The 22,783-nt window shown below is 44.6% G+C and overlaps 1 protein-coding gene across 1 annotated transcript; it reads right to left on the bottom strand.

Annotated features, from left to right (window-relative positions):
- Window positions 1-4,399: 4,399 nt before the first annotated feature.
- LOC309362690 (exendin-3-like) lies at window positions 4,400-9,441 on the bottom strand. Its single transcript, XM_081898383.1, has 4 exons — window positions 9,338-9,441; window positions 7,541-7,693; window positions 6,370-6,423; window positions 4,400-5,072 (listed from the first exon to the last, which is right to left on the bottom strand). Exons 1-4 carry the CDS (start codon window positions 9,436-9,438, stop codon window positions 5,063-5,065), a joined length of 318 nt encoding a protein of 105 aa, XP_081754509.1. The 5' UTR covers window positions 9,439-9,441; the 3' UTR covers window positions 4,400-5,062.
- Between the last annotated feature and the right edge of the window lie 13,342 nt (window positions 9,442-22,783).

Below are 22,783 nucleotides of genomic sequence, written 5' to 3'. Positions count from 1 at the left end.
AATTGGAAGATTGGCTCTGGCTACTTGTTTTGTGCACGACAAAAAGGTTTTTTTTGCTAAATTCACGTAAGAAACAAGTATTATGGACATGCACAGTTAGATGGCCAGAATATAAATAAATAAATCGTCGTTTTTTATTTACCGTATATATTCGAGTATAAGCTGACTTTTTCAGCACATTTTTATGCTGAAAAAGCCCCTCTCAGCTTATACTCAAGTGAGGGTGCTTTCGGGCTGCTCCTTCCTCCTCCTCTGCTTTTGCTGCTGCTGTTGGCGGTGGCGGAGGAGGAATGAGCAGCCCAAAAGCAGCCCTTTCTTCCTCCAATGTTCTTCCTCTGCCGCTGCTGCCACCATCAGTTTTGTGGTGTGGTGAACCGGCTTATACTCTAGTCAATACGTTTTCCCAGTTTTTTGTGCTAAAATTAGGTGCCACGGCTTATATTCAGGTCTGCTTATACTTGAGTATATACGGTATTATAGTATAGTTTTTGTTTGGTTCTATAGTAACAGGCATTGGTTTCTGCCTTGTGGTTTATGACTAAAATGTCACTGATGATGAAATTCTGACAATCAGGATTGTGCCTGTCATCTACATATTCGCCCAAAATAACAAGGAGAAATGTAAAATAAAAGCTGCCCTTATTTGTCTAAGCACTCTCTCTACAGGGTATTTTCAGAAGACAATGGTTTCTGTTGGAAAGGGATGTTGGATTTTTAAAGGCCTTTTCAAAACACTATCTGGAAACGTGTATATTAACGCACAGTATATGCTCAGTGTCTTTATTTTAATAAAGTATTTCAGTATTTTAAAGTTTCCCATAATACACCTCAGGATGCGTCATCAAGACATCATAGATACAGTGGTACCTCGGGTTACATACGCTTTGGGTTACATATGCTTCAGGTTACAGATGCTTCAGGTTACAGACTCCGCTAACCCAGAAATAGTACCTTGGGTTAAAAACTTTTGCTTCAGGGTGAGAACAGAAATTGTGCTCCAGCGGCGCGGCGGCAGCAGGAGACCCCCATTAGCTAAAGTGGTGCTTTCACTGAAAAGGTGTGGTCTCTGGTAGAACCTGAGATCCAGGCATGCCCCTGTCAATCAAATACAGTGGTACCTCAGGTTAAGAACTTAATTCATTCTGGAGGTCTGTTCTTAACCTGAAACTGTTCTTAACCTGAAGCACCACTTTAGCTAATGCGGCCTCCTGCTGATGCCACGCTGCCACTGCGTGATTTCTGCTCTCATCTTGAAGCAAAGTTCTTAACCTGAGGTAATATTTCTGGGTTAGTGGAATCTGAAGACAGTGTCTGTAACCCGAGGTACCACTGAATAGTCTTTCACACTTACTCCATCACATCACAAAGGGAAGTATTTACAGAATTTACAGTTCCCTGGTCCCTGAGCAGGAGGAGGACTTTCAGATCATGCCTGGGCAACTTGTGACCTACCAAGCCAGATGTATTCCCAGCAGCCACATGTGGCACCCTGCTAGATGCATCCATCCCTTCCTGTTTGTACAGTCTCAGGCCACCAGTAAAAACAGGGAGTTTATTGAACCCCAGCAGGCCACTGCGCATGACAGGTGGGTTGTCACTTAGTGAGTCACCAGTTGTGGAAGCCTCTTCCAGGTTAATTAATGCAAAGCCCAAAGATGCAATGTTGCATTATGTATCCCATATGAATATTGAGAAAAGTGATGCAATAGGATTCGTAGCAAAGATGTCTTAACAGGAAATCGAGAACTTTGCCAGGAGTGATGTCATCACAATCCTTTCAAATTTAGTTGGGAGTGCAGTAAGCATATCACAAGAACTACCAGAGGCCAGATTCTGTGTGAAACAGGAAACATCTCGAGACATAGATAATAAGCAGATGCTAGAGGCCAGGCTGGCCTGTCTTCACCTGTTTTTGTCAGCATCCCTCTTTGCTTCTGGCTGAAATTGCTCCTTGCAGCTGTTTCCTTCTCTTTCATTTTCCCTTTTGGTATGCTCTGAGCCTGCGTAACTATCCTCTCCCTCCTTAGCACCTCAATGCTGAAAGGAGGCACTGCTCTTTTAAAAATATATGGGGACCCCCACTGCAGCTCAAGACCAACTTCCATTGAACTTCGCAAACGAAGTAGATGTGCACCAGGCTTTGTATGAATGTATCATCCACAGCAGCCATCCCTAACTCGATACATTCCAGATGTTTTGGACCATAACACAGGATGGTCATGCTAGCTGGGGCTGATGGAAGCTGCAGTACAAAATGTCACATTGCTTAGAAGCAAGTCCCACGTATTTCAATGTACCATATTTTTCGCTCTATAGGCTTCGTGGGCTATCCCAGAAGCCAGAACAGCGAGAGGGAGCACTGCGCAGCACTCCCTCTAGCTGTTCTAGCTTTGCTGTGCGAAGCCTCCACAGAGGAGCCTTCATCCCTCTGCCCTGCGGAGGCTTCACACAGCTATCTCTGACTTTTGTGGGAGGTGGGGGAAGGGACAGAGTGCGCGGCTCTGTCCCCTCCCCCACCTCCCAGAAAAGCCCCCAAGAGCCGCGCTCCCTTTAAAGAGCGCATGGCTCTTGTGGGAGGTCGGGGGGAAAGCCAGGAGACTTGGTTTCGCTGAAGCCAGGAGAGCAAGCGAGATCGGTGCACACTGATCCCGCTTGCTCTCCTGGCTTCAGGGATAGCCCCGCAAAGCCTTCTGAGCAAAGAGGGAGGAGCGCTCCCTCTTTGCTCAGGAGGCTTCTTATTTCTTGTTTTCCTCCCCTAAAAACTAGGTGCAACTTATGGTCGGGTGCATCTTCTAGAGCGAAAAATATGGTAAGTGTGCATAGCTTATAACTAAGAGTTCTGGGTTCAGTTGTACCCTTTATTCAAGCCCTCAGAAGTGAAAGCCCTTGCCTTCTGTGGTTGCTCATTGGTGAGATATATGTATTCTGCATATGCTAGAAGGCACTCTTGTCTCTGATATTCTTTCAAATGTCCCAGGGTGGAAACCCAGCACAAGAAAGAGGCCTTATGTCCCCTGGAGAAGCCTTTATACATGAAGAAGCATGCAACATTGGAAGATAGTCTGCGTAGGTGAGTGGGGCTGTGCAGTCTGGTCTCTGCCACCCCCCACTTCCCTGCCGTCTTATCTATAGCCAGACCAAGTGTGGCACTCACAGCCTGCCAGTTCCCACCTCCCTTGTCTCAATATTATCCCTTGTACAATTCAGCAGAGAGGAAGATGGGGGCAATATGAGAATTCATGTCATGAGCTGGCAGGACAATGCGGAGGAGGAAATGGATCCCACTGCTGGGTGTAGCAACAACTGGTACACATGAATGAATGAATCTTTATTTGCATCAGCCACCAGCCATAGCAATAAAACAAACAAAATGCAGTATACAGAGGATAAAGGTAAAAAGTCAATTATATAAAATACATTTTGGGGGTTTTGACCAATAGTCAAATAATGGAGCTTATTCTAATTGCCCCGACTGAAAACCTTGCAACCTTTGCTGTCACCTGCTCATCTTGATCTGCCAAGAGAAAGGACACTGTAACAGTGGTTGGGCAACCTGGAATGGAGGGGTGATAACCTCACTCTTCAAATCTTTATAGAGAGTGCAAGCCAGAAGGACACGAGCTACCGATTCAGTACTGCCATCTCCACTGGTACACATTAGAACAAGCTGCGGATGGAGGACAAAGAGGTTGGGGGCATAGAAAGTACTCACAGGGTGTCAGAGGATGGCGAGGGGATCAGTGCACAGGCATCAGAGAAGCAGGACCCATTACCAGAGCTGGAGGTGTTCCCATCTCCACAAACACAGCAGGCACCAAGGCATAGGGAGGAGTGGGAGGAATGCTCTAGGAAGCCGAGACAGTCAAGGACACACAGCCCAGCTCACTAAGTGGCCAGGTGGGGCTGGTTGGATCTGGAAGGAGGTGTGTGATTCCTCAGCTGGATTAGTCTCAGGACAGGTGAGGTCCATGTGCCTCCTCAAGCCCAGATGCTATCAACATGCAAAGTACAATAGGGAAGCAGAGCTGAGGTTCTGTGCCTTTTGTGATGGCCTGGGAATCAGATTCAGAGGCTGAACCTGAGGAATCCCAGCCTGCACAGGAGTCCCCGCCTCCAGGACCGGCTGAGCCGGGGCTGGTGCTTGAAGCTGAAGGGCCCTCACCTGTGCCTCAGGAGCAGACACCAGCTGAATCTGCTCTGGCTCTGGAGGTGATCGAGGACCCATTGCCTGCAGGTGCTCCACTCTCAGCCCCGTCAGGGGAAGGTGAGGTTGCCTCTGGGTCCAGTAACCCTCCAGCCTCTCCTGAGCTGCAGAGGCCAGGAGAGGCGAGTCACCTATGGACCAGGGCTGCCCTATGCCTCAGAGGAGATAAAAGCCAGTCAGCCCAGTCCCAGGTTGTGGAAGCAACATTGCTGGTAACCTGTTCCTGCTGGCACCCTGTCCTGCTCTTCTGCCAGAGTTCCTGACCTCACCCGACTCCTTGCCTTGGACCCCGCTTCAGCCTTGATGGACAGCCCCATACCACACCCTCGACCTCGGACTGGACTCGGACCACGCCACATGGTAACCTTCCAGGACCAGCACACCTGCACAGCTTCCCATTTTGATGGACCATGGCTTGGGTGTCCTAGGCGATGAGTAGCTAGCAATCATTTAAATCTTTCATCAGCAATTATGCTGCTGCTGCATTCCTTTAACCTGGAGTTGTAGACTGTTGGAACTATTAGAGGCCAGACTGTTTAGAATCCACATCTTATCAACAACAGAACCTTTACATTGGTGCGTTTTGACCCATAAATCCCGCCTTTAACATCAAACACCTCCAGGGAACACAGGGGAAATCAAAAGATAGAGGCTGGAACAAACCGCTTTTAATGTGACATTATTTAGTGCAGGCAGCTTTAGCAGCAAGTTTCATAAGTGCCTGTAGCTCACCAACTTGGAAACAATGAAGAGTTAAAGAATGATGGTAAGACCATGTCGAGCAAAAGACTCCAGTGTCGGCTGAAGCTGGACATCAAAGCAGGGGAACTTGGGATTCTTGTATTTTGAGTTTTCCTTTTACGCATATCTGTAAAAGTGATAGATCGTGGAATAAGGAGATGAACTGAGTTCAGGTCAGAAGGAATTTAGGGGTGCCCTAGCAGCTGCCTGGGCCAATTATGGGTGGGGGCTGCACAGCTCCTGCCTTCAGAAAAATAGTTTTGAACTACCGTATTTTTCACTCTATAAGACACACTTTTCCACTCCTAAAAAGTAAGGGGAAATGTGTATGAGTCTTATGCAGGCGAGAGGCTCTGCTCAGCACTCCCTTTAAAGAGCCACATGGAGCGTGTGTCCAGCTCTTTGGGGCTTTCTTGGGGGAACCTTAGCCATGTGAGCCTCTCCCTGGCAGGGGGATGAAGGCTCCCCCTGCCCGGGAGAGGCTGCGTGCGGCTATCCCATAAGCCAGGACAGCCAGCAGGATCGCTGCGCTGCAATCCCGCTGGCTGTCCTGGCTTCTGGGATTCAGAATATTTTTTTTCTTGTTTTCCTCTTCCAAAAACTAGGTACGTCTTATGGTCTGGTGCATCTTATAGAGCGAAAAATACACTACTGTATCTCCTATTTTCTGTAAGAAGCTCAAGTAAGAACAGCCCTATGAGGTAGGCTGGGTGGAAAGACAGTGACTGTCCTAAGATTATTTAATGAACTCATACAATCCAATACAGTAACACTGCAACTTAAACATGGGTTATGTTCTGGGGATCACGTCTAAAGCCAAAACACACTGGGTTCAAGGGTGGGAGGGACTGTCATTCTTCCTGGAACCATGCTCCCTTTAATTTTTTTTGCCATGCATGCAAAGCTGAATGTGCACGAATTAAATGTGTGTGAGTTGTGGGCTTACTGTGTTTGAAGTGGCATCTGTGTGACTGGTAAAATCACTTGTAGTGTTGTACCTTGGAAGCTGAATGGAATCTGTTACGGTAGTTGGTTCAACTTCCAAGGCGCGGCTTCCAGTTGGCTGCAGAAGCTTCCTGCAGCCAATTGGAAGCTGTGGAAGCCCTGCCGGACATTCAGCTTCCAAAAGAACGTTTGCAAACCGGAACACTCACTTGTGGGTTGGTGCCTTTCGGGACCCAAACCGTTTGACTGCTAAGGCGTTCGTCAACCAAGGTACGGCTGTATTTCATAGTGTCTGATTTTTCCAGACATGCAGACAGGGAAGTATTTACTATTACATAAGGATTTGAATCAGTCAAATGTGACCACTTCTAGTGCATGGCACTGGCTCCTCCTTCTCTTTCCAGAAATAGGGAAAGTCAGAACCCTTGAAGCTTATCTGTCTTGAGGATGTGAATCTTTTCAAATGCAGTAAGACTTACCTGAATGAGAGAAAGCCAGATGGGTAACTTTCCTTGATGAACCTCTTTTTATAGCTGTGAATAGGAATAAGGCAACAGTTATGAAAATAACAGTAACAGTGTAATCCTGTGCATAACTACTTAGAAAGAACTCTGAATTCAATAGGAACTGTTCTTAGGTAAGACACGGGGAAACTTTGGCCCTCCAGATGTAACTGGACTACAACTCCCATAATCCTTGACCATTGGCCATCCTGGCTGGTACTAAACGTGGAGTTGAAATCCTATAACATCTGAAGGACTGTGTGTTCTCCACCCCTGTTGCATAGGACTGGAGCCTAACAGAGCCAAACCAATCCCAAATCACCAAACATCTAAAAGTAGGTGGAAATAACCAGCCAGATGTTGCTGAACTACAACTCCCATCAGTCCCAGCAAGCATGGGGTGATGGGAGTTGTAGTCCAGGAACAAAAGTTCCCTACCACTGATCTAAAGCCTGACTTTCCTGCAGCTATTTTACCGTAATTAGACCAGCTAGATAAATCACCCCATTGCTGATTGTTCCTGAATTGGGAATAATTATCAATCAAGCTGTAGTAGTATTGACAAGGATATTAATAGCAATAATAACAACAACAAATGAACCTTTTACATTTCAACCAGTAGATTATTTAATTCAATTTTGCTAAATTGAGGCCCAATCAATGAAGAGTAGGGTTTAATAAACGGGTTTAGGATTAAGAATGCCCTCATTTATTTGATTCTGGAGTGTTACCATACTGAAGTTGAAAAATCAACTTCCCTTCTAATCATGGTTGCAAGCTTTTGCTTATTCAATTATAAGTTGTTGTGTTTTCTTTTTTAAAAAAAACCATTTCCTTTCTACTTTTCACTATTCTCTAATCCCAAAGCAGGGCATAATTTAAAAGCACAAAACATAATAAAGCAGAATAAAACCTTTAAACAATAAACTATAATCACTGTTTTGCTGTTGTCAAACAACTGGGACTCTGAAACCTATGCTGATCTACTGCAGAAAGCAAAGAACTGTCTTGTGTCTGCCTGCTCTTGCATAAGAAAGTATTTTTATAGTTATACAGGAATCAATTTGGTTTTGATTCTTCTTTGTCTTTCTGCTGGCCCTGTTGTCTTTACTCTGAATGGAAAACTGATCTGCAGTCTACCACATACCTGTACTGTTTGGCATTGATGAGCCAGTGTACAAAATCCTTGGCCTTCATTTTGTCCAAATATTGAGTAAAATCACTGGTAAAGGTGCCTTCAGAATGTCTTTTGACATTAGATGTAAAGCTATGGGCACTTTCTGTTTCATAAGACTGCCACCTGTATCCGAAATCAAGAATGGAGAGAATTATACATCCTTTTTTTAACCAGGCATAGGCAAACTCGGCTGTCAGGGAACTGCCATCGGAGCCAGAGGGAGAGGGAGGGCTTCAGAAGGATTCCGGAGAGCGTCCCAGGAGGGAGAGAGGCAGCCCATCTTCTGGGGAAGGAAATCACCGTAGCACCAGTGGAGAAGGGGGGTAGATGGGGGAATCAGCGAGGTGGCTCCATGACTCCTCGCCGGAGACCAGCGGGGAGAGCACGGGTCCTCCGCTGCCCACACCCTCCCTGCGCAGAAGGCTTCCGCGCAGGGAGAGTAGGCGGAGACTAGGCGTCAAAGAGCTTCTATGCTGAAAGAAGTTCAAGAAACGCCCACTGACGGATTCTGCCAGCGATTGAGACAGCCACGGGTGAGTGGCTGTCCGGATAGAAAGAGTTCACCCAGGTAACTCAGCCAGGTGTGGCGCCGATTTATGCACGAGCAACCCCTAGAACCATTACATCGGCCCTCCAGATATTTTGGGACTACAACTCCCATCATCCCTAGCTAACAGGGCCTGTGGTCAGGGATGATGGGAGTTGTAGTCCCAAAACATCTGGAGAGCCGAGTTTGCCTATGCCTGCTTTTAACCATAGTAAGAGTATCTTCATAGCACATGACACCTTATCAAAAAATTAAATTTTACACAGAGTAGAACCTACAGAAATTAATGAACAAGACTAAGTTAGGTCCTTTAATTCCAAGAGGTCCACTCTGAGTAACGCCCATCATGTTTTTTAAAACACTGGCCACCACAAGCCCTGCACAGCAGACGTCACGTGACAAGAGAACACATATTTTGGGGGTGGTAATAGTCATGCCTGCTGGCCACACCCCAACTTATTCATGACCAGTAGGTCTTGTGAACACACCTGTTATACATACAAACAAACAGTACCCATGTAGGCCAGTTTGCACGACTCTGCTGTTTGTAAGGATTGTGCATCCACAATCTATGCATGTTACATTTGAGTCTGCAGAACAGTCTGCACACAATTTAAACTGAATGTGCATAAGCTGCGTGGGTTCAGACTGGGGCATGAGCTTGACCTCCATATGCATACCCTGAACTTATTTCCACAAATAAGGCTCCCATGCAACTTACAAAGGGCACCAACTTGTACCATCTTCTTGTGTTTTAAGTAAACACAGTTTATATACACTGTATTTTTCCGTCTATAAGATGCTCCCATGTAAAAGAACTACACCCCTATTTTTGGGGACTCAGATTTAAGATAATGGAGGGAGACACCATCATGTATAAGATGCCCCCTAATTTTTGACATTATTTTTTAGGGGAAAAACCTAGTCTTATACACAGAAAAATACGGTATATAATATGTAGTAATAGATATTTCAGCTGGCATACATTCCAAAATTCTGCTTTAACTGGGGTGTGGACAGAAGTTGCCAGTTAATATCATATTTTCTTAAACTGACCATCCTATTTCCTCCGTTACAGGATTGGGGAAAGGGTTCAAATTTCTAGGAGTCAGTGTGACAGTGCTGAAAATATATTCTGAAAATTTCCACAAGGATTCATCAAGTATCTGCGTCCCTGTGATTCAACTCCATTCTGTCAATCATTCTTAAATGCTTCTTACCTGGACTCATCGGTTGAATCTTTCAGGACCATTTGCCAGCTAATGGGGAGAAAAGCTGCAACAACCAGCCCACAAAGGTAAAGCCACTGTGTGTTCTTCATCAGGTCTTCGGCACCAAAACAAGCAAATAAATGAACCAGAAATCGGATCATTGTTGTTAAAAGTTACATTTACTTTCCAGTTTAGGAGATGACATATTGATGCATTTTTAAGGGTTTCATGTATTTCAAAGGAAAGGATGACTCTTAAAATGAGTTTGTAAACATCCAAATGATGACTCTATGCTGTATTTAATGTTAGCCATACTCAGAGTAGTAGATCGATAGGAATTATTATTTTTTCATATTTATTTAGCATATGTGACTAACTTAAGTCTATAAATTTCAATGGGTCTGCTCTGAATAGAACTTATTTGGCCACAGCCTTCTGATTTAGAACGTTTGAACTTGCAGTTGGCACACACCAGCTAAGCTAAAGAAGCTGATGTGATTTCATGCTGTTCAGTCAAATGAGGCTGAGATAGCAATCCCAAACTCATGGAGACAGGGGAGTCCTTCCTCTCTAGATAATGAAAGTGGTATGAGAGAGAGAGAGAGAGAGAGAGAGAGAGAGAGAGAGAGAGAGAGAGAGAGAGAGAGAGAGGCATCATTGTCCATGCTGTGCAGAGACTCACCTTATTGCCTTTGTTCACAAGTTTTTGTAATTCTTCAGAAACCTGATTGGAGAAAACAGGCTTTTTTATAATAAAAAAAGGGGAGGGGAGTTTTCAAAAACATGTTTTACAGTATGAGGTGCTGCATATTGCCTCGATCTCTTTGGAAAGGAGTCTAACAAATTGAGCAAGTAAGCATAATGAGAAAATGTATGTGTACACTGTGTAAATTGTGGCTCTGTCGTTCCACCTTCAGTGCTCTTAAAAGCTGTCGCTTGTTCCTCCAGCCTTACTTGCAGGTAAGCTTGCTTAAGACCACAGCGTCCATTTCAATGCTTAGTGAGTTTGTTATTTGCATGTTTGCCTTTTTCATTTTAGTGGAACTTATTGATGCGTGCTTTTGCAAGCTATCCCCAGCCAAAGTGGCAACCATACAATGGCATTTCAGAAATGCCTTGCTTTCCCCAATCTATTTCCTTTAAAAGAATGGCTGTTTGCACCTAGGATGATGTCTCACTTTGGATAAACTGAAAGCAATCACATTCCTTCATGACTTAGCTTAGAAAACCCAATATCTGCCTTTCCCCCAACTACTTTGAATGTAATAGAGGCTTCCTACCCCTCTGTCATTAGTTAATGCCTCATTTAAAGTGCTATAGATTAAGTCTTATACTTAATGGTGCTGCTGAAGAGAATATTGCTTACCTTCCGAAAGACGCAAGGTTCTCTTTAAATCCCGAGTCCTTTCTCTTTGTGAGCTGATTTTGTGGCTTAATGCTATTCCTTACCAGGGTTTTTAAGCTTGTTAGTGGAATGCTAAAAGATGACAGGTAGGTCATTGGTGTTCATGATTTTGGTTGGATGGGCCAGTTATGAATCATTACCGGATCTTTCTTTCCTTTTCTATTTTTAAGTGGGTCCATAGAGAAGATGTGACCATTGCAGGACTCCTTAGCAGTGCCTTCAGCAAGGTTTTCTCCACAATGCTAAGGTAGATCAAGTCAACAGCATGCTTCTTCCTTACTGGAGGAGTGTGTGTGTGTGTGTGTGTGTGTGTGTGTGTGTGTCATTGTTGCAGGGCCACATCCTGTGTGAGCCTGAAGGAGTGATGTTCCAAACACCTTTCTCTTCCAAAACAACAAGAAGAGGGAAAGAGAGATAAAAGAACACACACCACAACATTCAGAGACTATTGGGGAGACATTTCTGACTCTCAGGATTCTGCTGCTAACATCTAAGGTTCCAGTATGAAGGTGATAAGGGAGAATTCATTAGCAAATTCAAAGTGACTGTATTTGGACTCAGTCTAGATTGGAGCATCGTTTCCACCACAGAAGGTAATTGCCCTTCTTCAGGTGCTAAAATAGCAAAGCAAGGGAAATGTTCTTAGTGGCAATTGGTTGGGAATGAGTGTCTTGGTTTGTATTCATTTGGAATTTATACAGAGATGTGATGGGCTTACGGCTATCCTTTCATTTTGTGACTTTTGGGCCACACTGTCCATAAACTCCCCCCACGCTCTCTACCAAACTGCATATACCCCTTGACATCAAAGATTTATGCAATACCCGACGGATGAAATGGGCTCTCGTCTACAGAGTTCACCCACAATAAATGTGTTAGGCTTGAAGTTACCATAGGAATCTTGGTTCCTGTTATTGTAGTCAAAGGTATTGCAGTCAAAGGTACCTTCAAATGACAGTGTCTTTTGTATGCTCTGGAAAAGATGCTATCCAGGTATTATCAACATGAAACTTATATTTGATCAATCAACTAATTTCAAAGAGTAATCAGTTCAGTCTTGGAAGTGCTTTAGGCCACTCTAGTTACCAGTTGCCCGTGATCTGTCTCCTCTTCCTCTTCCCCTTCCCCTTCCCCTTCCCACCACACACATACTGTGCTGGTCCTGAGGGTTAACCATGCGGCAAGGTCCGAGTCCAGTCTGAGGTCAAGTGTGCGGTATGGAGGTAGTCTGTCAAAGCTGAAGCTGGGTCCAAGGCAGGGAGTTGGGTGAGGTCAGGAACTCTGGCAGAAGAGCAGGACAAGGTGCAGGCAGGAACAGGCTACCAGCAATGTTGCTCCCACAACTTGGGACTGGGGCTGGCTGGCTTTTATCTGCCCCAAGGCATAGGGCGGCCCCGGTCCACAGGTGACTCACCTCTCCTGGCCTGGAGGCGAGCACTCCTCCTCCGGGAACTTAGTTCTCTCTGGCTCTCTGCCCTGAGCCTCTGCGGCTCAGGAGAGGCTGGAGGGTTACCGGACCCAGAGGCAACCTCAGCTTCCCCTGACGGGGCTGAGAGTGGAGCACCTGCAGGCAATGGGTCCTTCATCACCTCAGGAGCCAGAGCAGACTCAGCTGGTGTCTGCCCCTGAGGATGCACCACAGGTGAGTACCCTTCAGGCTCAAGCCCCAACCTCGGCTCAGCTGGTTCTGGAGGTGGGGACTCCTGTGCAGGCTGGGATTCCTCAGGTTCAGCCTCCGAGTCTGAATCTCAGTCTATCACACATACTGGAAAGTGAGAGAGGTAAGTGCACATTCCTTCAGAGACAGGTTTCTCTTCCAGCAAAACATAAGCAACAAGAAGGACAGTGAAAGAATGGAACAGAAAAGAAGACACGGAGAGACAACGTTCACCACCTGCAGGGTTACTGCCACCAAGCCTGGAGCTCTCTCATCTTCATTGCCTGGCCCCCTCCTGACATGGCTGCCACAGGGAGGATGCCACCGCCAGTGCCTTTCCCTCTAAAGCAAGGAATGACTGCAAACTAATAATGGAAGCTTTTCCTAGCCCACTTAGAAAATAACAGGGAATGTGTACAAATGGAGTTCCTTCAGCTTCGTGTTATGTGGTATGGACCTATGGTATGTGCAGGTCCAGCCATAACATTGGGCAGAGTAAAAATTATACAAAAAAAGAAAGATGGTAAGTGAAGAAGTGGTCCATGTTGGTTATGGAAGGTAGGCCATAAGAACAGTGAACAAAGAAAGGCGGTGTCCAGAGTTAATGCTGGTGAGAACCCAGAGCTCATAGCAAGGGGAAATGAGGGAAGAGCGGGTCACAAACTTTTTTGTTTGTTTGTTTAAAAAAGGCATTGTGTTGCCATTAATTATCACAAGGTGGCAATTTACCTGTTGTTCTCTGCTCTGCTCCTGGGCATTGCAGCCTGAGTGTTGCCACCTTCGGTCCTAGCCCAGAGACAGCCGTTCTGCTTCTGAACTCCCCTGACATTTGCAGCCTGCACTTTTCATGCTAGACATGCTTCCATTCTCGCCAAGTAATTAGACTTTTCTCTCTAGCCCTGAGTTTATTTTAATACCCTTTTCAAAATACCACTTTCCAGGTGGGGTACAAGAAACCCCTGCTAATTGGGCATCTGGTGTGGGATGAGAAGAGGCTTTCCATTGCAAATAACTTGGATAACAGGTTCATTAGCACTACCTTTGGTGAACTGGACTTTTGACTGTGTTGATCTTTTAGGACATGATTAAGCTTCTCTGTTTATTAATGATGCCAAATAAGGTTGAACGTGCTCTGGTGTAACATAGTGCCTTGATTCTGGGTCCTTGCAGGTATTAGGAATGTACTGACTAGGTATGTGGCAAAGACATGTTGACGTACATTCATGGGTCAAAACTGATTTTTGACATACTCAGATAAATGAAAGTTAACCAACACCCCTTTTGGAAACATGGGTAACCCTTGGAGATTAAGGCGCAATCAAAGCAAATTTCGAAGCATTGTGATTTTGGGCTCCATACATTCATTCTTTCTTTTTGCATAGCAGGATTTGGATTCAGATCACATCCAGAAATTCTGAATGTACAGTGGTGCCTTGCAAGACAAAATTAATCCGTTCTGCGAGTCTCTTCGTCTTGCGGTTTTTTTGTCTTGCGAAGCACGGCTATTAGCGGCTTAGCGGCTTAGCGGCTATTAACGGCTTAGCGGCTTTAAGAAAAAGGAAAAAAACTCGCAAGAACTCACAAGACATTTTGTCTTGCGAAGCAAGCCCATAGGGAAAATCATCTAGCGAAGCGACGCAAAAAACGAAAAACCCTTTTGTCTTGCGCGTTTTTCATTTTGCGAGGCATTCGTCTTGCGGGGTACCACTGTAAATAAGTCTTAGGGAAATGGCTGTAGCTCAATAGTAGAACACATGCTTTTCTGTCACAGACCTCTTGACTCTGCCAGAATCTGGCCTGCTTTGGTGGCCCCAGATGGAAGAGGATGACACTGTAGGAGAAGAAGCGGGGGGGGGGGGCTGGAAGCTTGGTACCCAGGGATGCAGGCATCCTTGTGACACCAGATGCCAGAGAGGGGGAAGTTGTCTCCATTGCCCCTGCTGTCGAGTGCAGAACCTCATTGGGGAGAGGGGAGGACTTTGACCAGCCAGTGGGAGGGCCTGTGCAGGAGAAGGAGGTGGAGGAGCTGGAGTCAGAGGAACAAGAATGCCACCTCGGTAGGTGGAATCAGAGGCACCCACTCAGGTGGAACACACATTTGAATGTGCACCTGTCCCTTAAGGTGTGAGAGTTCTGTCAGTTAGCTCATTTCACTCCACCTCTGAAAGCATAGAGAGAGGAGTATGACAACTTGTTGGGACATCTTCATTGCCTCTGTTCAGTTCTGCTTTGCTTGCCTTTCCTGTTTACCTTGGAATCCTGGCTTGTGTACCCAGTGCTTGTTGCTGGGCCTTTACTATTATTTGACTCAATAAAGCTCTCTTCCTTACTCTCAAGTAAGAGCTGCTGTTTGGGGACAGGACCAGCCAGCCAGCCAGTTGTAGGGATGGGTGAAAAATTACATTCGGTTTGCATTTTAAAGCAAATCTACCTACCATACGAAACACTATGTGAACTGAAAGACAACTGTTTTGAAATTTGCACTTATCTGAATTTTGCAGTACAGTTCTCCAGCCAAGTCATGTGTACAAAAATGCAAATATTAGGGTAAAATGTGCAGTAAGATGCATCTGATATTGTCAAAAGAATTGGCCTTATATATGACCTTGGCAGCACGAATAGTAATTGCAGCTCAATGGAAAACAGTTCTAGATTTTACACTTACTGTGGAATATAGCTATAATGGAGAAAATTACTCTGCATTTGAGATTTTGGCAAGGACTAGACCCTCCTGACACTTTTTATATGTTTTGGCATTCCATACAGCAGAACCATCATTTTCAGACAGCCCTCGTCACAAGCCTGGAACGAGAATTTATGATCTGATAATATTGATATTCCATACTTGGACTTTGTTGTTTTAACTCATGGGCAACTACTCATTCTACGTGCCTATTTTATAATTTTGTTTTTCGTCTTCTAATTTTTGTCTGTTCCCCCTGTTTTATATACATTATAAAATGAAATAAAATTTAAAACTTTACAAAAAAGGCACATGCCAGTGAGATTAATATTTGAGAATCTATTGCACTGGGGAAAATACATCTGCCAAGATGGTCATGTTAGGGAAAACACTGAAATTTCCTTTGACTTTTCATAATTTTTGAATGCGATTTCTTTTCCCATATACTGATGGTCGAAAAATACAAGATCAATGTGTGGGATTGCACTACATTTGTCCCATTCACCAGAGTTAAACTGTTGTTGCTGTTTCTTCCTTTTTCTTCTTCCTCCTTTGAGGACGCAATAAGTGTTGGTGTGGAAGAAGTTCAGCTTTTGAGCATTGTTCCTGAACATTCAAGCAAATACGTAGGGCTGCCTCTGAAGGCGGATCAGAAACTTCAGCTGGTGCAGAATTCAGCAGCCAGGTTGTTCACCAGGGCAAGACAGTTCAAACATATTACACTGGGAAGACACAAGACCTACCCACCCGGGAAGAATGGCAGATGAAGGTGATGGACTACATGTAACTGGCGGAAATGACTGGCAGAATCCGAGGCCAGGGAGAAGAGTCGGTGGAGGAAGATTGGAAGAAATTTAAAGTTTATTTACAGAAACATTGTAAAATTAAGGAATGTTAGAAGGATGTTGGAATGAAGTTATGTGGTTTTAGCAGAAATGCTATAAAGGATTAAGTAAAAATAGATTGTTAATTGGTGAAAGGAGAGAATGTAAAGTTAAATTATTAGGACAAAAACAAAGATGGAAAGGATTTGCTGAAATAGCTAACTGAAATAGAATACAAAAAAGGGAGGTGTGAGGAGGTCAAGGAAACAAGCATATGAAAGATAAGTTACGGGAAGGTTTGATTTGTTATTTATTATTTTTATTTTTCTGTTTTTTCTTCTTTTTTTCTTCTTTCTTAATGTGATGTATTGTCTTGTTTTTGCTTAATTTGGTGTTTTCTCTTTTCTCTTTTTGTAACCTTTAAAACTTTAATAAATATTACTTTAAAAAACCCCAAACATGTTACACTGATCCATGCCCGACAGCAGTGGCTACTGATTAGTTTCCGGGCCCGATTCAAAGTGCTGGTTTTGACCTATAAAGCCTTAAATGGCTCAGGACCACAATACCTCCAGGACCGCCTCTTCCCATATGAACCTCCCCGAACCCTGAGAACATCTTCTGAGGCCCTCCTTCGTGTGCCACCTCCTCGAGAGGTGTGGAGGGTGGCAACACAAGAACAGGACCTTCTCTACAGTGGCTCCCCACCTGTGGAATGCTCTCCCAGGGAAGTTCACCTGGCGCCCTCACTATACTCTTTAGGCACCAGGCAAAAACGTTCCTTTTTAACCAGGCCTTTGGTTGATCTGATTTACATCCTATGCCCTTTTAAAATGTGGGGTTTTTTTGGAGGGTGATTGGGTTGTTGTTTCCATTGTTATTGTGTATTTTGTGGTTCTATATCTTGATTTTATTCTGTGAACTGCCCTGAGACTCCTGGATATAGGGCAGTATATAAATTCAATAAAAAGTAATTTGAATTTCTCTCTCTCTCTCTCTCTCTCTCTCTCTCTCTCTCTCTCTCTCTCTCTGTGTGTGTGTGTGTGTGTGAGAGAGAGAGAGAGAGAGAAATACTATTATAACAAATAGAAGAGAAGGGAGAATCATCCCTCCAAAGGCAGATTTTACAAAGCATTAAAACCAAACAAAGCAACCATCCAAATTGCTTTCATGCTGTAGGTGTGCTAAGGAAAAATATTTTTCTTTCTCCACAAGGTGTCTCCACAGTACAGCCATAACACAGAGCAGACCTCTGTACGGAGGTGAAAAAAGAGAATATAGAAGAAAAATACATTGGCACATGCCTGTCTTTATTCTAAAAAGCAAATTGCAGCCATGGAGTGATATGAGCCAGAGGGGTGGTATCATGGCAGCAGGGAAATGACACAGATTGAATAGTTTTCCTGTGAAAATCCATCTCTCCCAAGGAAGCTGATAATTAGTGGGAGGAAGAAAGCTGGTGTTGGCCCCAGTGGAAGCTGCCGTCCTATGCCAAATAGAGGCTTTTGTGGTGGTAGAGTTGCTGGGGCTTTGATAAGGGAGGAAAGGGTTAATCCCCCTTCCCAGTGCGCTGTGGTCCCAATCTCAATCAGTCACAGCCCCGCGGCATCTGCTATTTACAGTTTAATGATGATTCATGCAGCTCCAATTGATGCATTCAATGTCATGTGTCATTTGTCTCTCCGTCGCATCTGCAGAAGGCTCCATGATCAGATGAGGTAGATTGGAAAGCCTGAACAGTAAATCATGCAGAGATGCAGCAGGCAGCTTCCTCTAGAGCTAAGTGCTTTCACATCCTCAGAGGTTTTAAAATGTTTAATTTATTTGCATATTATGACACACCAGTATAAGGTTACCAGGTGTCCCTGTTTCCCGGGGACAGTCCCCGGATTTACAAATTAGTCCCCTGACAAATCCATCTATTGAGTAGGAAGTTGAAAAGTGTCCCTGGATTCATTGAAAAAAAATCTGGCAACCTTACACCAGGAGTTTTCTGGTATGTTTTGGACAACTGTCATTCTTGATCTAGAGCAGGTGAGGCCCTCTTAACGAACGCTGAGTTCTGGGAGAAGGGGGATCAGAGATACTTTCCAGTGACAACGTGTCAGCTGGCTGCCCTGCCGCAGTTCCTCCCCCCTTCTTAGAATCATAGAATCATAGAATCATAGAGTTGGAAGAGACCACAAGGGCCATCGAGTCCAACCCCCTGCCAAGCAGGAAACACCATCAGAGCACCCCTGACATATGGTTGTCAAGCCTCTACTTAAAGACCTCCAAAGAAGGAGACTCCACCACACTCCTTGGCAGCAAATTCCACTGTCGAACAGCTCTTACTGTCAGGAAGTTCTTCCTAATGTTTAGGTGGAATCTTCTTTCTTGTAGTTTGGATCCATTGCTCCGTGTCCGCTTCTCTGGAGCAGCAGAAAACAACCTTTCTCCCTCCTCTATGTGACATCCTTTTATATATTTGAACATGGCTATCATATCTTCTTCTAACGCTTCCCAACTCTTCTGTTCACCTATCTCTGAGCTGTGACTTCCCTTAAGCTCCTCAAACCCCTGATATAAATCAGTGCTGTGTTCTTCTTCTCCTGCAACGTCAGGAGAAGGGTGCGTGTGATTTCCACCATTCCTCCCCTCTCTCTCCCTCTTGAGTCCAGTCCCTGACATGCAGGTGGACTGTGCAAGCAAGACAGAGGAGCAGGGAGTACCCAAAATGTACCAGGCCACGCCACTTGCTCCTTTGTGCATTAACACAGGGCTGTTACTAGAGCAAACCTGAATCCCATGCCTGGTCATAGTGTGGAGCTCAAGATTTTTGGCAGGAGTTTTAAGTGGGTGTGGTGTGGTGTTAGGTATAATTTTCAACAGCAAAGATGACAGAACTTGGCAGAGCATGAGGACACCTTATATTTTTATTTATACAGGAAAATTACACACACACACACACACACACACACACAATGAATATATAATATATACTCTAAATACACAGACACACACACTGTGTATATATAATATATACACACTCCACAGTCCATGCACACACAAACACAATGAATATATAATATATACTCTAAATACGTGTGCACACACGCACATAGTATATAGTATATACTCTCTCTAAACATGCCCACACCCACTCGTTATGCATATATTGTTCTGAGTTTGTGTGTGCCAGACAATTCTAATCCCTGGCTCCAGCAAGTGTTAAAAGCTAAACAGGCCAGGCTAGCTTTCTGCTTTCAGGTGATCACTTGGCGACGGGCCATTAAGAGAAGAAAGGAAAGGTGATGGGCCATTAAGAGAGCAAATGAGTGGGGCCCCTCTTCTTTTTCTTAGATAGCTAGAAGGACAATGCCTGAGTTTGAGGGCAGAATTTGCTGTGATGTGACTGAGTGGAAAAAGTTGCCGGCTGAAAAGTGGCAGTGGCTTCTGGTGAGGTCTTGTGAGAGTTCTGTGAGATCTTGTGAGTAAGCGAGGCTTCTGGAGGTGGGGTGGTGCGAAGGCACCTTCCTATTTAGTCTCAGGCAGTGAAAGAGGATAGGTTGTTCCTGTAGTTTCCAGGTCACCTTCAAAGGTAGCCCCACGTACAGCGCACCACTCTGGCGAGCCTGCACCACTCTGGCGAGACAGTCTGTGGGCAGGTAGGGTCTCAGCATTTATCTAACTTCATGAAGAATGGATGCCCGAATTTATTTGCTTTCCTGTTTCCTCCCCATCCCTATGTGTTAAGTTGTGGGTGAACATATCAGACGACACAGCGATTCTTCAAACAGCTCTTGATTATTCACAGGCCAGAACTGAACTGAACTGAACTGAAGGGTTCAGCCAGCCTGCTTATATAGAGCTCCACTAGAACGCAACAGTAACTATCCAATCACTGAACGTCACTTTCAATCCCTTATTTGCATATGTGGACCTGAGTGAAAACTCTCTACAGTATCCCCCTGCTGGCCCAGGGTGAGAACTTCAGTACATAACACCATGCATCTGAACATTGCAATGCATTCTCAGGGAAACTTCCTCAACCTTCATCCTGACACAGCACATCCACATGCGTCTCTCCTTGCATGGATCCTCCCATCTTTCATCCTTCGTCCACTCATTCTCCAGCTGCCTTTCTCTGTGCTCCCCCATCCTCTTTCCCTGATGGGGTGAAATGTCTTGCATCAGTCCTCATTTAAGAGCTAAGGTGTACCCATGAAACATTTTGTGTGCTCCCTGCCCCACCCCGCAATGCGGTATGTGATAGGACTTTCTGATTCCCCTAAAATCACTCTGCGTCACTGTTGTTTAATGCTTGCTGCAAAAACCAGCTCGGCTCAGCTGGAATGTCCAGTAAGGATTGTTTTTTTTTCTTTTTGGCCCCAACTCAGGTTAATACATCTCCTTGAAAGACCTGTTCAGCCCCAGCTAGATTTACCTCCCAGGCCTTTATGTGCCAGTTGAACAAAGGAGCCTTACAGCAGGCAAGGCCTGAGGGCAGAAACACAGTGAAATTTAATGTAGGCAGAAGGCCGAAGCTTTTGGTTGCTGCCAGCAAAGGTCACGTGTTGGGAGCTGAGGAACAAAGATAATCAGGAAGAAGAAACATATCATCACCCAATATGCCCCCCGAATGAGGGCAAACCATCTAATATCCAAAAGCGTCATGAAAAGATGACTGCAAATATATTCCATCCACCCAAAATGTGTGGAAACGCTTGGGTCTGTCTCACTATATTTCCCTCGCATACAAAAGGTCTTTTATGTTAAAACCTTGGACTGGAAAGTTTACTAGAATTGCCCAGCAAAACAGTATTTTGCTATGTACACAGAGGTGACTCGTTTCTTAGAACAGGGATTTCAGAATCCTTCCCAAATCAATTAATTCGCCAAGGAACTCCTGCCACAGAAATTCTCCCACGTTGCAGAGGATTCTGGGAACATTTTATGGCACACTCATCATTTGTGTGGGGCAATTTTCCAGGGAGAGTCCCAGAATTGCAAGAGCCATCCCGGCTTTTGATTTGACCCCGGAATGCCTCAGTTTCCCTCGCCGGTGCTGCTTCTGCCGAGTTCAGGGGGGAGGAGGAGGTGGTTCTTGTCATGAGTGACAGCGGCTGCGGTGGTTGCTGCAAAGGAACGTCCTCTTGCCTCTCCATGGCTACCACTGCTGGCTCCTCCCTTGTAGCAGCTGCTGGAGAGCGGGCAAGGAGGAGGAGGAGGCGAGGCTGCAGCCGCTGAGGTCCAGCCCTGTGTGATGTGCCAGCTCTGAGGGGCAAAACAACAACAAACCTCTGGTTACGTGAACCATTCAATAAACACACAAGACGTAACCGGCTGCATGTTTCAAAAAATAATATATACTATTCATTGTATTGAATTGTAGATTTCAACAGAAGTAGCTCATAAAGTTCAATGAAAAAAGTAGAAGACCCAGTGGATCAGTTCATTCTCTAATCAGTTTATGCATAAGGTCCATATATGTGAAAATGTCTATTCCACCTGTCCGTTCACAGAGTCCAAGAATCCACATGAAAGGTTGTTGCAGTTCCACAGAATCCTTTCACGGAGTCTAAGACAAGGATTTCTGGAATATTAGCCTTGTTTCGCCGTCCTAGGCTTCATCAGTAGTATAAACTAGGTAATGCAAAAAAATACAATATCGTAATCTCACCCATTTTTACAGCAAAATTAATATAAAAGCCGTCAACAGCCATACATACCATATATGATATCGCAGGACAGTGGATCTTATAGCATAGTAGTAGCTGTAAGCAGCAAATTTTACAGAGTGGAGTTATATGGACAAGCACAATACTGATTCGAGTAACTGGTGTTGGCAATCAACAGGGTCTTCTACTTTTTTCATTGAACTTTATGAGCCACTTTTGTTGAAATCTACAATTCAATACAATGAAGAGTATATATTATTTTTTCAAACGTACAGCCGGTTACAGCTCTGAGGGGCAGGCAGAGGGCAGAAAGGGGGCGTAACGTGGAGCGCAAGGAGTCTCAGTTTTTATTCTTTTTAATGCTTTGTGTGTCCATGTGCCCCCTTTCTAAAATTTATTTATTGGTGTATGTTTTTCTTTTCGTAAAATGAAATAAAATTGGGATTAAGGGTTTTCCCATAATGGTGAAGGGTGTGTGTATTGTGCCCTGTCGTCCATAGTCAGAAATGTTACAGTACATGGTGTATGTTATGTTAATACAAAACAGTAAGAGCATAAATATGTATTCTGTGTTTAGTTGATATATTAATACAGAATGAAATTAAATTGAATATCAAGTGCCAGTACTCATCTAGGGTTGACTACTAATTGGTATACAGTGGTGCCTCGCAAGACGAAAATAATCTGTTCTGCGATTCTCTTTGTCTAGCGGTTTTTTCGTCTTGCGAAGCAAGGCCATTGACAGCTTAGCGGATTAGCGCTACAGCTGTCAAGCGGCTTCCAGCGATCAGCTGTTAAGCGGCTTATCAGCGGAACAGCTGATAAGCGGCTTAGCGGCTTAAGAAAAGGGCGGAAAAAGCGGAAAACCCCCGCGGGGGGATGCAATATTTTTTTCGTCTTGCGAAGCAACCCCATAGGGAAATTCGTTTTACGAAGCGCCTCCAAAACGGAAAACCCTTTCGTCTAGCGGGTTTTTCGTCTTGCGAGGCGTTCGTCTTGCGGGGCACCACTGTATTCTGTTCCAAACAGAGCAAGTGATGATCTGAACTAACAATTTTTGCATTACATAAACACAACCTCTTTAGCTGGTAGTAACTATACTTCATTCTGCTACATGATAGGTAGCCTACAGCAGTGTGCTTTTTTGGTTTTGTTGCTTTTGTCTTTTTGCGTGTTCAGACCCAGAAACCCTAAATAAATTCACACTTGACTCAAATTTTGGTTTT

Source organism: Podarcis melisellensis (assembly GCF_964234715.1).
Source record: "Podarcis melisellensis genome assembly, chromosome: 2".
Classification (NCBI taxonomy): Eukaryota; Metazoa; Chordata; class Lepidosauria; order Squamata; family Lacertidae; genus Podarcis; species Podarcis melisellensis.
Note: the sequence above shows the minus strand (reverse complement) of the source record. Positions and strands in the feature narration are given on the sequence as shown.